This window comes from Ochotona princeps, chromosome 8 (assembly GCF_030435755.1).
Source record: "Ochotona princeps isolate mOchPri1 chromosome 8, mOchPri1.hap1, whole genome shotgun sequence".
Classification (NCBI taxonomy): Eukaryota; Metazoa; Chordata; class Mammalia; order Lagomorpha; family Ochotonidae; genus Ochotona; species Ochotona princeps.
The window spans coordinates 69,253,893-69,271,925 of NC_080839.1; the positions used below are offsets into that span (position 1 = coordinate 69,253,893).

General features: G+C 37.1%; 1 protein-coding gene across 15 annotated transcripts in view; it reads left to right on the forward strand.

Annotated features, from left to right (window-relative positions):
• Positions 1 to 18,033, forward strand: part of PUM2 (pumilio RNA binding family member 2) — a 75,235-nt gene that overhangs the window by 27,481 nt on the left and 29,721 nt on the right. For 5 of the 15 annotated variants that reach the window (XM_058668233.1, XM_058668236.1, XM_058668225.1 and 2 more), the window contains 9 exons: positions 252 to 421; positions 3,441 to 3,711; positions 3,939 to 4,032; positions 4,819 to 4,944; positions 7,855 to 7,997; positions 8,661 to 8,796; positions 12,418 to 12,561; positions 12,660 to 12,953; positions 16,708 to 16,944. In XM_058668233.1, coding sequence (XP_058524216.1) covers positions 252 to 421; positions 3,441 to 3,711; positions 3,939 to 4,032; positions 4,819 to 4,944; positions 7,855 to 7,997; positions 8,661 to 8,796; positions 12,418 to 12,561; positions 12,660 to 12,953; positions 16,708 to 16,944 — 1,615 coding nt within the window. The remainder of the gene's footprint in view (positions 1 to 251; positions 422 to 3,440; positions 3,712 to 3,938; positions 4,033 to 4,818; positions 4,945 to 7,854; positions 7,998 to 8,660; positions 8,797 to 12,417; positions 12,562 to 12,659; positions 12,954 to 16,707; positions 16,945 to 18,033) is intronic. The other 10 variants (XM_058668237.1, XM_058668235.1, XM_058668226.1 and 7 more) reach the window with 3 other exon arrangements.

The following is an 18,033-nucleotide window of genomic DNA, read 5'->3' on the forward strand; positions in this document are numbered from 1 at the left end:
ATGTTCATTTAGTTTGTGCTATTTCTGCTTTTTGCACCATTATAGTTAAGGTTGCCTTAGCTCTTCTGTAATAAACTCATTCATTTCTACTCAATTATTTAGGCCTTGGATAAATCAGCTGGCTAGAAAATTAAACTTATTGAATGCTTTGTTGTTTACATGTACTATAGTGTAGTTTTAGATCACCTTTTGGTGTCTTTTTTTGTGTGTTTTGTTAAGTTTCCAGAATCAATCAGATTCTTTTTCTTTAGGGCACTAGAGACGCTGAAGCAGATGGAGCTGAGAAAGGAGCTGAGAAGGGCAAGGCTTCTCCATTCGAGGAGGACCAAAACAGAGATCTTAAACAAGGAGATGAGGAGGATTCGAAAATAAATGGCAGAGGTTTGCCAAATGGAATGGATGCTGATTGCAAAGACTTTAAGTAAGATTTCAAGTTTCTCAAGAAGAAAGCATGTAGCTGTAGGGATTATGAATAGATAACATGACTGGTTTTAGCCTTTTTACAACCTAGACTTATTTCCTTGGTACTTTGTGCTAATCTAATCTTTATATAGCAAGGTTAGTTAATGATTATGAGCTTTAAAAAAGTACATTATTTTAGAAGCTGTTCTCAGTTTTCAATGAACTATTTGCTTCTAAAATATAATGAATTGTGTGTGTGTGTTTTTTACCTGTCTCCCTTCGGTCTACAGTGACTTTTCCTCTTCTGTCTTTTATTTGTTTTCTATTTCTCCTTTTTTCTTGAAAATGAGACAAATTTAGCTAAGAACACTGACCTTTCTTGGCATATTTGAATTTGTGCTTATGCTGGATCATGAAAATAGAGCGTAATGAGCGTATTAGAGACAGCAGAGAATTAGCAGTTAAGCATCTTCCTTTACTTGTTGGTTTTATTCATTTGCATGTTAAGGACTGGCTTCTTCACTCTGATACCCTGTACTTTGTACTTCATTAAGCAGATACTGGGCCTTTTGCCTGGAAATGGACTGTTTCTCTGACATGGTGAATGATGAACTCTTAGTTCACACTAGAGTATGGGCACCTGATTGCTTGTGTATTTTACATTTGTTTAATTTCAGAAAATACTAACCATACTTTAAAAAAAAAATACCTTTTCTGTATAAGTGCAGAAAAGCATCCCAAAGCACTGAACTTCTCAATAGGAAATTAATGCTATTGAGTTTTAGAACCTTTTCCTGGTTTTACTTTAGCTGTTTACCTAGCTTGTTTTTCAATCAGTTGATTATAAAAAATTATTCATTTATATTTGAAGTGCTAACACAGGTTAACTATAGCCAGAAAATAGCACTACTGATTGCATGTGAGTTTTTTTTTTTTTTTAAGCTAGTGTGGCCTCCTCTTTTTGCTACATATAAATTGTGAAAGGTTATACAAATTGATTATTTTAGATGAAGTATCAGTTAACACTTGACAGTGTGAATAAGATATTTCAAAAGAATGACTGTGACTGTATGGTTACTATCTCAGCACATCTTTGATAAATGTTGTCACCAGTTTATTAGAATAGAACTGAAACAAATTATATATTTGTGGGAGGCTTTTTTTTTTCTTATTTGAAAGCAAAATCTTTTTTACTTTGTTTTCTTCCTGCATTTTCTAAATTAAAAAAAATTTTAGGAATGGTCATATATAAACAGTTAGTTGTGTCTAAAAAGGAAATGAATTTGACATCTAACCTTAAAAGTAGGTTCATGAAACTAGCTGGAGAATAATCTCTTTAATTAAGGAATTGTGTACATGTTAGAGTTTATGCTAATTGGAACACCTGAAGAAGCAGGTGTTTTTAGATATAACAACTGAAATTAAAAGCTGCCTTAAGTGGTTATTACTATTTACTTAATGCATTTACGTTAGTATATTGTGAAAGCATGATTCCTCAAAACAATAAACCCCACCTCTTGTAAGGGAAAGAATCCTAGAGTTTAGATTATAATGGATTATAAAAGGAGAGAAGCTTATGCTTTAAATTCAGTCCTGTGTTTACAAATTTCTTGGGAATGTTACATATGGTAGTGTTTGTTTTATATAAAAGATTATTTATTTGAAAGCAGTTACAGAGAGAGTGAGTCGGAGTCAGATAGTCCATCTACTTTTCTCTCTTCAAAAGCTGCCATGTTTGGCGGGGCTGGGCTGGCTCCAGGAGGCTGGTACTGCATCTGGGTACACCAGGCTGGCAAGGGTCCAAGAACAACTTGGGTCATCTTAAGCTTTACCGAGTGCATTAGTAAGCTCAGTTAGAAGTGGACCAGCCAGTAGACTAGCACTTGTGGCTGCTTAGTACTGTATGCCACAGCACCAGACCATCGGGGGAAAAAAAAAAATTATGCTTTTGCTGTGTATTCTTAGTGTTTAACAAGCAGTGTTGAACATTTCCTTCCAACTGTTTAAACTGATAGAGTTTGGTAGGATAAAGATGTTTTTGGAGAACCATCATAGAAAGCTTTCACAGGTAGTGTCTTTTGTGAATGTTAGTTGGAACCCCAAATCATTTCAGTCTTAACAAGGAACTGGACCTTTAGAGATGGGATGATTTGCTGAATGTCACACTTGAAAGATCAGTCAGGATCAGCCTGTTGTCTTGGCTCAGTGCTTTCCTGCTGCATTCCAGGTTGTATTCCCTTAAGTCACTCACTGCAGTGAGTCCTTATGTCCATTTTTTTTCCCCTTAAATATATATTATTGAACAAGCTATTATAGCAGAATGCTAGCCAATGGGCTGTAGTGTGATGATTGAGTTTGGTTTAGGTTTCAAGTTTTCCCATATCTGCTTGGAGTTGGTGTACTTTTCAGTGCTTTCCATTAGTTTTGTCTATGACGTGTAAGCTCAAGTTAGTACTATTGACAGCTTTCACTTACCTGTCGAATGGTTTGTGAATATTCACATTGAGCCTCATAATCATCAGTGTACTGAAACCACATCAACTTTTAAGAGGAAGTCATATTAGATAGAAAAAGTGATAAAGTGAATGATTAATGAGCAGGAATTTTGTATTTCCACAAAATGAATGTTTGTTTGTTTGTATTACATGATTTACCTTACTTGCCATTTCAACTTTTGACATGTTACTTTTACTGATGGAGTTTTTTTTTTTTTAAAATTGAAAAGTCAGATTTGCAGAGAGGAGTAGAGACAGAAAGATCTTCCATCTGCTGGCTCACTCCCTAAATGGCCACAACAGCTGGAGCTGAGCTTAGCCACAGCCAGAAACCAGGAGCCTTCTCTGTCTCCCACGTGCGTGCAGCATCCAAGGCGTTGGGCCATTCTCTACTGCTTTCTCATGCCATAGCAGGGAGCTAGATCCGAAGTGGAACAGCCAGGACACAAATTGTTGTCTATATGGGATACCAGCACTTGAAGGTGGGGGATTAGCCAGTTGAGCCAAATACTGGCACCTGATTGTACTGTTTTCTTTCCGTAGTCGTACTCCTGGAAGTCGTCAAGCCTCTCCAACTGAAGTAGTTGAGCGCCTGGGCCCCAATACTAATCCCCCAGAAGGATTGGGGCCTGTCCCTAATCCTACAGCTAATAAACCACTGGTTGAAGACTTTACAAATCCTGAAGCTCAAAATCTGGATGCCATGGAACCAGTTGGTCTGGATTCTTTACAGTTTGACTATCCTGGTAATCAGGTACCAATGGACTCTTCAGGAGCAACTGTGGGCCTGTTTGACTACAATTCCCAGCAGCAGGTGAGGAATGCTCCTTCTGCAAGAAGCTGTCTTTGCTCTTAACTGGGGCAGCCTGTACTGTCAGGAGGCATTGACATGAATGCGGATGCTCTTGAATACTTATTTTTATTGAATACAATGTCTGTATTTGAAAGTGCTTCAAATAAGTGTTTAAATATTTTGCTCACTACTTTCTAACTAGACCTGAATGTTTTGACAATAATCTGTAATGTTGTTTTACCTAATAGCTCTTTCAGAGGACTAGCGCACTCACCGTCCAGCAGTTAACTGCAGCCCAGCAGCAGCAGTATGCGTTAGCAGCAGCTCAGCAGCCACATATAGGTGAGAATTTGTAAATTACTATTTTTTTTTAAAGATTTATTTATTTTTATTACAAAGTCAGATGTACAGAAAGGAGGAGAGGCAGAGAGAAAGATCCTCCGTCCGATGATTCACTCCCCAAGTGAGCCGCAACGGCTGGTGCTGTGCCGATCCAAAGCCAGGAACCAGGAACCTCTTCCGGGTCTCCCATGCGGGTGCAGGGTCCCAAAGCTTTGGGCTGTCCTCGACTGCTTTCCCAGGCCACAAGCAGGGAGCTGGATGGGAAGTGGAGCTGCCGGGATTAGAACCGGCGCCCGTATGGGATCCTGGGGCATTCAAGGAGAGGACTTAAGCCACTAGGCCACTGCACCGGGCCCTGCAAACATGTATTTTAAAATCTTTCAGTCTTTACTTAATGTATGTGGGTGTACTAGAGTTAAGCAGTGGGCCAATTTAAAACTTGAACTCGTTTTTGTGTTGCCTTCAAGGTAAGGTTCAGCCTATCAGTTCTTGGACCAGGAAGCTCATCATCAGTCATTCTGTATAGCTCCTGTTTTATTAAGTGCCTGTCACATGCTAATGTAATCCAGTCATTTGATATTCAGTAACACATAATATGATTTCTTAAGTGAAAAACTTTAGTCCAGTGTTGTTATTTATTCAAGATCAATTAGTGAAAATTAGAAGCACCAGTCTCCTCCTCCACCTCATCCCCAGATCCCGTGTTTATTTAGAGTGAAAATGTTAAATAAATGTTAATAAGTAAAATCATTTATTCTTTGATATCTCTCCCCTTTTTAAATGTAGCTGGAGTTTTCTCAGCAGGCCTTGCTCCAGCTGCATTTGTGCCAAATCCATATATTATCAGTGCTGCTCCTCCAGGAACTGATCCATATACTGCAGCAGGATTGGCTGCCGCAGCCACATTAGCAGGTAACTGGTTGTTCATCCTTGTTTATTATGGATTTAGCTTTAATTTTGGTATAAGCTTTGTATCTATTTGGGCAATTTGAAGTTTCTGGAATAATCTAAACGACTATCCAGATTGAGCAATTTTTCAACTGTGATGCTACAGGAAAGAGCCTAAGCAGAAACTTTTCCACCAGTGCATACATGGTTTCCATTTCAGTTCCGCAGTGTTAGGAGTCTTACACTATTCATTATGTATCTCCATTTCAGTGATCAATCCCAAACACACCAAGAAGATGTAAGGTTTTTTGTTTTGTTTTGTTTTCAGAAAATAAACCAGGTGATGTGAATGTATGGATGCTGTGAAGAGCACCTGCAGTGGTGAGGGAGTATGTGCAGAAAAAAATTTGTTGGGCGCTGTTAGAATGTACTAGGTGGCAAAAAAGGAGAGTAAAGTTGGAAAGAACCAATAGCAACTGTCAACTCATTGAGACTACCACAAAATCTAAAATAAAAGTCAAAATTATATTTATTTTTAAAAAGTGACTTATTTAAGAAAGGAGATTCTCGGATTGGTCAAGCATTGTCTTACTGAGCAAAGCGATTTGTTGATCCAGGATGGGTTGTTAGGAAGAGCTTGTTTCAGATGGAGTTTGCTGCAGAAACAAAAGTAAGGCTTAATAGCGTGATGAGAATGGGTTGGAGTCTGCTCATGGGCTAACTTGAGGCTGTCAATGATTTTTTATTTTTTTTTTCAGGGGTACAATCACTGAAATGATTGTCACTAATCAGTTACAGGGTTTTAAATTCACTTCTGGCATTTACTGTTATTGATAAGCAGTCTTTCTAGAAGTTCAGAATTTGTTGATTTTTTAAATGTCAGGAAAGGCAGTTTTCAGATTCTTTTATTTGTTGGCTAGCAGAATGAAACTGACTTGTTACATTCAGATGTGGACTTGTTTGTAATCAGTTAACCACATAGTGTTGTTTCTGATGTTGCGTAACTGGATATTAGTATACAAATAAGGTGCTGGTATATTATACATTTTAGACAACTCTTTAAGCCATGGAACTGAAATAAGCAATTTTAAGAGGCCATTTAATTTGTGATAAGCATTCTAGACTAGCTTTGCTAGGACCCCCTACCATTCTAATAAAAATACAATGTAAGCTGAAAGATGTGATTTAAAGCTTTTTGTGTTGCTATTTTTCAAGATTTGTTTGAGAGATGTAGTGACTCTCCAAATGACAAGGATTACTGGGGCTAAGGACAAAGCCAGGGTTTCACAATTCCATCCTGGTCTCCCCACATGGGTTTTAGGGGCCGGTATTGCTGCTTTCTCAGGCCCATTAGCAAGAATGGATCTGATGTGGAACAGTTGAAACCCCATCCAGCCCTCTCTCCAGCGTGGGATGTTGGTGATAAAATGAGCAGTGTGATCTGCTTATTTGCCACAGTGTAAAAGCAAAAAACACATGCTGTTAATTCCAGTTTTTTTTTAACTGAGCCCAGTATGCATGCTACTATCTTTTCAACATGTAATCAGTATTTTTATTGATGATTCATTTATTTGAGAGGAAAAGGAGGTCTTTATTTTGTTGATGCATTCCCCATATGGCCACAGGCTGAAGCCTGGAGCTGGGAATTCCATCCGCATCTCTGGTGTGGCTGTCAGGGATTCTGGCACCCAGGTCATTCTCCACCAGTCTCCCAGGCGCATTAGCAAGGGGTTAGATTGAAAGCAGGGACTCAAGCCAGCATTGTTACAGGATCTGCCGTATCAGTAATCTTTTGGACTGTCCAGCTCTTAATTGTTTAGTAGCCACAAGCGGCCCTAGCTCTTTTGGATAGTAAAGTTCTAAGTAGATGCCTGACTCTTGTTTTGTGTCTGCAGTTTATTCTTCTTAAGCTTTTCCCAATGTTAACAGCCCTCACTGCAGATTATGGCTACCTGGCTGTCTTTAGGAAAATATTTTGCCTTTAAATAATTTGGTGTTCTGTTAATTATGCTGGGCTTTATTGTCTTCAAAAGCAAAATGAAGCCAGTTCCGCTGGTAATTTTAGAACATAGTTGTATCAGTAAGAATTTGTGACATTTTTGTTCATTACTGTAGTAACAGGACTTATCACACATAACTATTCTCCAGACTGAATGTTAAATAAAATAGCACAGAGCAAGAACAACTCATTCTGTTTTTTCCTAGTCTGTTTCCTTTCTTCTGTTTTCATCTCTTATATTATCCGCTTTTTTCCTACTCTGACTGCTCTCATTTTCCTAACCACAAAAACACTGATGTCTGATTTATTTTCATATAATTTCAGTTGTTATATGAAAATTTAAACTCAAGATTTTCTACTCAAATACTACTGTAGCAAGCTTGGTATAGGATGCAAAGTAAAAGACACAAAAAATTTCTGTGACTCACCTCAGTAGTTAGAAAATATTCTTCTTAAAGAGAAGTGATTGACTGATAAGAAACCTTGGTTTCATTGTGTCTAATGTTCCCTGAAAACATGACCGGTGTTTGTCTTACCTGACCCATGAATTGACGGTCCATATATGTTTAATAGTGGTTATGTGTCCTTTCAATCCAGTGGTAGCTTTCTAAGTTCTGATTCACATCTCTCCATTAAACCCACAACTGTCAAATACTCCATGCCTCAATGGTATTTGCTCTCTAATAACATCAGAAGTGGAAAGACCACAGAAATTGGGAGAGATAACACAAAGATTAAAGAAATTAAAGCTAACCTTTAGTGAAAACAAGGGTAGTTCAGAATGTTTGTGGGAAAATGGAATTATAGGGAAATGTTCTACTTTAATTCTACCCCCATTTAAACTCATGGTGGCTGATCTCAGATTGTATCTATAAAATCCAGTGACCCTTCTTTCTTATTTTTCTCTTTTGGGGGGACATGCGATATGGATTTAGGTCCAGCAGTGGTTCCACCTCAATATTACGGTGTTCCATGGGGGGTGTATCCAGCCAGTTTGTTTCAGCAGCAAGCTGCAGCTGCAGCAAACAACACAGCCAGTCAGCAAGCAGCATCACAAGCTCAGCCTGGACAGCAACAGGTAGGCCCTTGTTCACAAAATACTTCCTGAATATTCCCTGGGAGCTTCTGGTGACAACGATCAGAGTCTTGTTTTCACTTTTATTTTCTGAATATATGGCAGAATACCTACATGTGTAATTAGTTCACAAACATTTCTTATATGGTGGTTTTTGAATGAGTATTTTGTTTCAGGAATGTAAAGATTTGATATTTCATATCTGTTTCTGTTACTTTTAAATTCCTCATTTCTTAAACATGCTTATAATATTGTTTCCAAAATAATAGTCCTTTTCGATTTCTTCAGATATTTTAGTGTGAATTTTTTAACGTTCAATTAACGTTTTGTCATTCTCTCTAACCATAAAAAAAACCCTTTAAAAATATAATTGTGTTGGTAGATTTATTAACATTAATGTAATTTTTGCTCAGAGACTTTCTGGGGCTTCCATGTTGCTTTATGGATTTAATTGTTAAGGATCAGTGATTATGTTGTAAATGTTAGCATATTTTGTGACTTTCCATCCACCCCCCATGCTGGATCTACCTTGTATCACATGTAAATAAGTTTGAATAAGTTGAATAAGTTTGAAAATTCCTGACAAACTACTTGTACTATATCTGCAGTTGTCCTAAACAAAGTTTGTTTGTTTATCGCTTTGAAGAAGCTCATTTGTCCTTTCAGGTTCTCCGTGCTGGAGCAGGTCAGCGTCCTCTTACTCCCAGTCAGGGTCAGCAAGGGCAGCAAGCAGAATCGCTTGCTGCAGCAGCAGCAAATCCAACTCTGGCCTTTGGTCAGGGTCTTGCTACAGGCATGCCAGGTATGTGTTTAGACTCCCACGTGGAAGGATGTAACAATTGAGCAGTGGCTGTAAGATTTTGCTTGTGTAGTAGTAAATTATTTGGAACTCAGGTGCTAATGGTTGATAATGAAACTGCTTGTGAAACTCAGTGATAGTAGTGACACATATGTGTCAGAATTTTCTGTAGAGCCATTTTTTTCATACTGTTATGGCATAAACTATAACATATATCCCAGCTGAATCCAGCCCAGATTTTTCAATGTTTTTCAAGAAGTAAACATTGGCTACAGTTCATAGACAAAACTTATTTGCTGCTTTTCTCTCTCTTTTTTTTTAAAGATTTATTTATTTATTTTTTATTGGAAAGGCAGATATACACTCCCCAAGTGATCGCAACGGCTGGAGCTAAGCCGATCTGAAGCCAGGAGCTCTTCTAGGTCTCCCACATGGGTGCGAGGTCCCAAGGCTTTCGGCTGCCCTCGACTGCTTTCCCAGGCCACAGGCAGGATGGGAAGTGGGGCCGCCGGGATTGTTCAAGGCGAGGACTTTAACCACTACGCTGTCACACCGAGCCCCGCTGCTTTTGTCTTACAGTCATTAGGGACAGACCTTATGGCACAACATGTTAAGCCACTACTTGGTATACCCTATCCCATCTATTTTTTTAATCCTCCCCTGGTAAGTGCTGAGATCCCATATGGGCACTGGTTCATGTCTTGGCTGCTCCACTTCCCATCTACCTCCCTGTTTGTGGCCTGGGAAGTCAGTGAAGGATGGCCCAAGCAAGGCCCCATGTGGGAGACCTAGAAGAGGCTCCTGGCTGTGGATCAGCTCAACTCTGGCCTTTGCAGCGACTTGGGGAGTGAGCCAACTGACAGTAGATCTCTGACTCCTCTCTCTGAATTTTTCAATAAAAAAGTAAATCTAAAAAAAAAAAAACTGCCTCAGGGATGACACCATGGCATAGTAGGTTGACCCTTTGCCTGTAGCACGGGCTTCTCATGGGTACGGTTCAAGTATTGGCTGCTGCACTTTTAATCTAGCTTTCTGTTCATGATCCTGGGAAAGCAGCAAAAGATGGCCCAAAGTAGTTGGACCCCTGCACCATATGGGAGACTCATAAAAGCTTTGAACCAGCCCAGCCTGAACTGTTATAGTGTTCCGTCCAGCTGAAATAGTGGATGGAAGCTTGGTTTCTTTGTCTTTCCTTCTCCCTCCTTAAATCTGCATTTCAAATTAAAAATTTTTTTAAAGAAAAAATGCTTTGTCTATGTTGTGTTCATGGGCTAGCAGTTATTATGTATGCTGTACTTCACATTTGGTTTTTACCAGATGTTTTTTGGTTTTTATTTTAAAGTTTGAATTTTATGGTACAATTCTGTATAGTCTGGAATTCTCCTCCCCAAAATTCCTACCCCTCCCAGCTGATTTTTCCCACATTGTCATAACAGTGCATTGCTTCATAAGGAGTTACAATTCCATCATTCTGCTATTTAAGTGTGCCCTGATGTTGCTGGTCAGACAGTAAGGAAAAAAAAAGGCCCTGTGAAAAAAATGGGCAAAGAAAATGAACAGACATTTTTCACATATCTGTAACATTAATCTCTTCTCCATCCTTGTTTTTCTCATTTCTTTGTAATCTTTTACCTTATTGACTATTTTCCAAGTCGTGTCTTCTTTCTATCAAGTCTGTGATTGTATGCTTTCTTGGATTTCTTAGCTTTCTCCTGGTTTGTTTGTTTTTTAGTTATCTATTTTATGGCAGAAATATTTCTTATCCATCACTCCCCCAAATGTGACAAACCACATTTAAGTGTGTTATCCATTATCATCTGGAAGTTATCCTTACCCTGCGGTTTTGTTTAGTACTTATCTGTACTTGGCTTTCTCTGATTTACCTTTGCATTTCTCCAACATTTCCATTACAATGCTTAAAGATCAGAAAGGAGTTTTATTTTTGTAAAAGAAAATTATTAGATTAATGTCATGTCTCAGAAACATGTCTTAAATCTTAAAATTAGGAAAAGGTGTTTTTCTTCCTCTGCTGTATTATACAGTTCTTTTTTTTTTTTTTTGAAGATTTATTCATTTTATTACAGCCAGATATACAGAGAGGAGGAGAGACAGAGAGGAAGATCTTCCTTCCGATGATTCACTCCCCAAGTGAGCCGCAACGGGCCGATGCGGGCCGATCCGAAGCCGGGAACCAGGAACCTCCTCCGGGTCTCCCACGCGGGTGCAGGGTCCCAATGCATTGGGCCGTCCTCAACTGCTTTCCCAGGCCACAAGCAGGGAGCTGGATGGGAAGTGGAGCTGCCGGGATTAGAACCGGCGCCCATATGGGATCCCAGGGCGTTCAAGGCGAGGACTTTAGCCGCTAGGCCACGCCGCCAGGCCCTGTATTATACAGTTCTAAATGTACAGACAGTGCCTTTAATAACATTTGTATATCTATACTATTCCTCTCTACCTGCATCTTCTATTTTCCCTTTCCTGGCCCTTCATTCAGTGACGTAGAAATAAGCTTTCTTAGTGTCAAGAAGGCGAAAACATAGAAATTAGAAACTTCTGATCTGGGTTGCATTGTATATTTTACATATTAAAACTTGTAGGCTGCAGTTAAAACAAAATACAGAAAGGGTGTATAAAATATAGTCCAGAATATATTCATTAGAAAATAGACCATGGAAATTAGTGAAACTGTATCAAGAAGAGTACGTAGAAGGAAACATAGCAATGTGAATGAAACACAGCATGAACAAAATTTTAATGGATCAATTGTAAAAATTTCTCTTTGAAAAAGATTGATAAAATTCATAACTTCTCTGAGGTTCAGATGTTATGTTCATGCTATTTTAACATTTGAGTATGAGTATTTCCTGTTATATCTTGTATTTTGGATCAGGCTATATAAGCCATCACTTAAAACCACTGATTGTCATCTCTCATTTGAGATTTACAAGTAATAGGGATGCTATATTAGTAATACGTTAAGCTTATTTTTGACCAGAACTATTGTATTTATTTAAAATAAAACCTTTGCGTCTAAAATTGTCAGTCTTGCTGATAAAGTGGGTATTTATATTAAAATAAAACTTAAAAGTTGATGCTGGAATATACAAATATTGAATATTTCTGTATCTTTAAAACTTTTTAAAAAACATTTGAAGTTGCCAATGCATTTTTAAGGTAATTGTCAAGCTATTAAGCCTTAATCCTTGCTGTGGTGAAAGAAAGCTTTTGTCAACCTGAGTTACTTTCATTAGAGAATGTTCACAAATGGACTATTACCTTATGATTTCAAAATGTATATTCACTAAGTCTTTAAAAAAAATGAGTATTACAAGTAAAATCTAAGGGTATGCCACTAGGTGTGGAGCTTTATTGAAATTTCGTACTACACTTTTTTTGTAGTCTTCACTTGTTTGCAGTCCGTCCTCTCAATAACGAAGTGTTACATTTTTCTAGTATCAGCCCTTGTTTCAATATCAGGAAAGTGTTGTGATCCATATGTGAAAGCATCTCAAAATATATGGAAAAATGCTTTGTTTTTTTCTTATGTATATAAAAATACACATGCATGGGTAATGTGAATAGCTTGTTTCTTCTTCAGTAATAATTTCTTCTAATGTGATTTAGGCTATCAAGTACTAGCTCCAACTGCCTATTATGATCAGACTGGTGCCTTAGTGGTTGGCCCTGGAGCAAGAACTGGCCTTGGAACTCCAGTTCGATTAATGGCTCCAACACCTGTTTTAATTAGTTCAGCGGCAGCACAAGCTGGTAAGTGTAACTGTTGTTGAGATACCGCTTTGAAATAAAAGTTTTAGAATAGTTTCCTGGGTAGTTTTAAGAAGTATCCTTAATTTGTTTTTCAGCAGCAGCAGCAGCAGCAGCAGCTGGAGGAACTGCCAGTAGTCTTACAGGCAGTACAAATGGTCTGTTTCGGCCAATTGGCACTCAGCCGCCGCCGCAGCAGCAACAACAGCAGCAGCCCAGCACCAATCTGCAGTCTAATTCATTTTATGGGAGCACTTCTTTGACTAATAGCTCCCAGAGCAGTTCTTTATTTTCTCATGGACCTGGCCAACCTGGAAGTACATCACTTGGCTTTGGAAGTGGTAACTCTCTGGGTGCTGCTATAGGTTCAGCCCTCAGTGGATTTGGTTCTTCAGGTAAGTTTATTTTCAAGTGGACATGTAACATGTATGTTTTTAATATTAAAGTGGGCAATAATAATGTGTAGTATAGAAAGAATAGAATAAAATATTAACTGGTTTTATTTTGTAGGAGAGAAAATCTCTTTCAATCTTAGACATTGACAGATGAGTAGCTGATTGCAAGCTACCCATTCATTCAGAAACAGCACATGTCCTCTTTTCTCCTGGCCTCATAAAGTTGTTATTGTGACTTGCATTTTAGTAAAGTTTGGTTTGGTATATATTCTGCTAGTTACTTCCTCTTCTTTATTCCCTACATAATGTTTGAGGAGGTAAATGCCTTACCATGTTGGATTTTGAGTGCTTTCAAAGAATTTTTGTGTTTATCAGATAGTTTACTTGTATCAAATGCTGGTGGCTTGTTTGGTTTTGTGTACCCAGATATATATACATATTCACACACACATACACAAACACATTCTGTGCAAAACCCCTTAGAAATTGCTAGTCTATTTTTCATTATACTTTGTCATTAAATAGTCATTTAAAAAATGTTTGTTTTTTGCAACACAGAACTTTGACACTTGATAAATCAAAACTTATAACAGCTTCACAAAACGAAGTAATTTATATGTTACTATATCGGTGAATGAGGAAGAACTAAATAACTTACCTTGACTTCATGGTGTCACAGCCTCTGTGCCTAATCTTCAGAAAGTTCATGGGAAATGTGTGCTATGAAAAAGACAGCATAGGTTATTATCTGGTAACTCTGTATTTCTGCAAACTTTTTGAAATTTCCCTGAATATTATTTTGAGTTTCCTAGGTTATTCAGCAAAACATTAGGGTGAAACAGATTAATTCTGTTTGTACAGTTGGCATCCTTCTTGAGGGCTAAGCTATTTATTTGAATCTCAAAAATTTTCTATTTCTATAATGTAATATCCTAGGATTGTTCTTTCCTCATCTTTTCTCCCATCACATCAAATTACATGTTTTTTTTTTTTTTATATATGGAAAATGGCAAAACTAACATAATGCCAGTTATTATTAATGATGTTTGCCAGCTTTCTCTAGAAGTTTCTTGTGAACTTAGAGCATTCATTTAGAAAGGATGGTGTAAAATAGCTATGAAGTTGTGGATATAGAACTTTCTTGTCGATGACAGAGTTTTGTGAAAAATGGGCAGAAGGACCTCAGAGGGAAAACCCAGTGAACATGGAGACTATTCACTCTGTCCTTCAATATTCCTGCTTGATTTATTATTATTATTATTATCATTGTTATTATTATTTCAGAGTTGAGTGTTTTTTGTAGAATTCATTATTTGTAATTCCATGGGATATTTTTTCCCAAAGAATTTAAATATTCTCAGGAACATTGAAAGAACAATATAATGTTAAAAACAAACTTCATGTGAATATGAATATTAGATAAACTATAGGCTGAGGATCTAAGCAGTCCAAGGATAATAGAATTTTGATAAACCTCATGTTCCCTTTCCTGTCATGTTAGTGATGCAGGTCTGGTATACGCCAGTTCCTTACTGAGTTCATGGTCTAAATTCCCCCTTGTCTTTTGGTTACAACTGCCTTCTCCCAGCCTTCATACTCTGGTTAGCGTAAATATTTTTATCTTCTGCAAATGTCCCCTATAGATGCCTTTGCCCCCGAGAACTGACCTAGGTGCCTCTTACAAACAGTACTCACTTAGCCCTGATTTCCACAGTCCAAATTGGCTTGCTTCAGAGGGTGTCAGTGATGGCCATCCCTGAATGCTCAGTCTTATTATCTTCTGTTTCGTCTTGGGCCTTTTGTAACACTTAAGTGTGTTACACAATATATATTCTTCCAACTAGTCTATCATATTAATTATATACTTATTTAAAATAAAAAACATAATATTGTGTGCACACATACTTAACTTGCATAGTCGGCCTATGAGTACTTAGCAGTGTTAAATACACCAGTTTATAGTGTACTTGGCCATGAACCTTAATCATTATAATCTAATATTCTTTTTGTGATTAATTTAAACATTCTATTATAGTTGAAAGTTGGTAATTTCACATCTTAGTACACAATTGATGAGTGAGCAGTTTACTCCATTGTCTGGTCTTAACTATTTTAGGTACAGTTTGTCTCATATTTTATAGTCCTCATTATAGAAATTTTAGACATATAATAAAACTTTAAAAGCATATTTCTTTATGTTTACAGTTACTTCTTAATCATCTTTAAATGTTTGACTTCCATTTTAAAGGAAAATAATATTACATGTGTTGAAATATGTTTGTTCAGTTATTTGCCAAAGAAATAATACAGTTGTACTCACTAGAGAGCTGTTGTGTTTTTTCTTGTCAGTTAGTTTTTGAAATAGACATTTAAAATGCACTATGTAATATGAATATGTTGTTAGAAACATCACTTTGACAGTGTCCTTTTAAATTAGCATAGTTAATGTAGTATTTGTTGATAGTTTTGCCAAAACCAACTCAAAAACTAATTTAGGTTTCTGGTGTGTATGTTAAGTTTAATGTGGTCAACCCATCATATGCTCTGCTTAGGTTTTTTTTTTATGCCCTGTATGACTTGCAATTAGAAAAGCAGCGTTTAGTAGAAAGTTCCAAAGTCCTTAAGAAAGTCTATATTGGTCCGAATATAAAGCTTGTTCGTAAAAAAATTAAATTCTTGACACATTAAGAAGTATGCTATGAAATTCTGAAGAGGGTGGAATATTGGAAAATATGGACTCTGAGAGAAACGTATTGTTGGGAGTTTGGGTAGCCTGTAGGTGCACACAGTAAAGAGTTTGGTTATCCAGGTAATGTTCATCAGTAGATTTCTTTGGCTCTTTTGAGTGTGCATCTCACCAAGTAGTATATATATAGTAGTATGTTTCCGGTATTCCTGCATGATTTTTTTGCACAAAAAGGACTAAAGGATTAGAATGTTAGTAGTTGAATCTCGGATTGATAATTTGAGATGTAGTATTAATAGACGGGGATGTATTGCAAGTCAGGGGCTCAAGAGGCCGATATTGGAATCTTAGGGCTACTACAGCCCTGGGAGGTAGTAAGTAAAATCCTCTTTGGTGTAATACCAAAAATGAGAGCTGTTCATTTTCTTAGAAAAGTATATTATCGTCTGTATTTGTGTGCTTTAGCGGTTAGAGGGGCATATATAGTGTGAAAAATGCTGGGAGTTAGCTGCCATGTGTGTTTCATAACTGATATTCGGACCAATAAGGATTTAAAGGACTATATTTTTTAACACAGGTAGCAGCCAAATCAAATATGAATGGTGAAGGAAATGTGTTAATATTCTGTTTATTAGTATAATCTTTTCTTGGCATTCAGTTGAAGTCTGAGAACCAGATTCTGGGGATTAGGATACTGCCGAAATTTAACTTTTTTTGGAATTTAATCTTTAGAATGGCCTAAAGCAGACAACTGGAATTCCAGGGTTTATAAATCATACCAGGCTATTAAAGCACAGTAATCATATGTGTCAGTGGTAAATATGTGTGAAATAGTGAAACATACAACTGCTCTGTTAATTATCTTGCCTATTTTATTGGGGGTGCATTTATGCCCTTTCATGATTAATAAGTTAGTATATAAATATAGTTATCACAGTAATTATCTTCTCTACAGTGTTTCTAAAAATAATTATTGTGATCACTTCTGTTATTTCCCAGCAAGAGTTGGGGATAGGTTTTATTCAGTAACACTGTATGTAATTAGGGTTTTTTTTATTTCTTCTTCAGTTGGCAGTTCTGCAAGTAGTAGTGCCACAAGGAGAGAGTCTCTATCTACTAGCTCTGACTTGTACAAAAGATCTAGTAGCAGCCTAGCACCCATAGGGCAACCATTTTACAATAGTCTGGGATTTTCCTCCTCTCCAAGTCCAATAGGCATGCCTCTGCCAAGCCAAACTCCAGGACACTCACTTACGCCACCGCCATCACTTTCATCACATGGATCCTCATCCAGTTTGCATTTAGGTAAAAAACCAACCAAACCCCTTTTTATTTGTATGTATACATGTATGTGTGTTTGTGTGTGTGTTTATAATATATGTGAAATATTTAATGTTGGATAAAACATGCCAAATTGCTTTTGCTTTTAGATATTAGCCTTTTGAGAAAGTTCTACTTTCCTGAAAATTCCAAGTGAGGGTCTAATGTACAGTAAGGTAAAGACCCCCTATTGTATCTTGTGTTCCTCTTATGAAATACAATGGTGTGTTTTTCTTGTTTGTGCTTTTGAGTTGTGTGTTTTAGAACATCTGAAAATTCAAGCATTTATACATGATAGTGAAAGAGGAATTTCACTATCCAAAGTTCTGCACACCATAAGAAAATCTTAGTGATACAGCTTGCCAAACTTAATAATTTAGTTTAATACAGTGGGGTTTTTTTGTTTTGTTTTGTTTTGTTTTGTTTTGTTTTGTTTGTGATCTTTGAATAGCTGACCAGTTTACAGAAGTAATATCTGGGGATGTTAATTTTTGTTTATGAGTTAGAGAAACTTATGGATTTGATTCATATACTTCTCTTTCTTTTTGAGTATGTCAGAAAAGAAAAAAACTAAATTTTTGTTGAATCCCTGAAGTTGAACATGCAGAACTTTGTGTAGGCTATATATTAAAATTATCCCTGTAGCCAGGATTGTTAAATGAGTGGTTAATTTTCTCTCTCAATAAGAAGTATTTACCTATGCAGTTAACTATGTGTTTTGCAGCATTGGACATTAGAGAATGTATCTGAATCTCCATCTCATCAAAGAAACTATTTCATTAAAATTGGATTTTTAAGTTTTGTAATTCTAAGTGCTTCGTTTGAAACCAAAATTTTCAGTTACTAAAACATGTGTTTGGAAAGATAGAAATTGGTTTTTGATTTAAACAATAATTCCTATTGGAGTGTAGAAATTATGCTTGGCCCTCTCCCTCCCTCCCCCTGCAAGAGGGTGGAGCTGTTTGATCCTAACGCTCATTCATGGAGTCATGTCCGTGCACAGGGAGCTGTGGTGGTGGTCTATGTTACTACACAGTAAACAAGATTTCTTTAAAAAAAAAATTCTGATCCTTT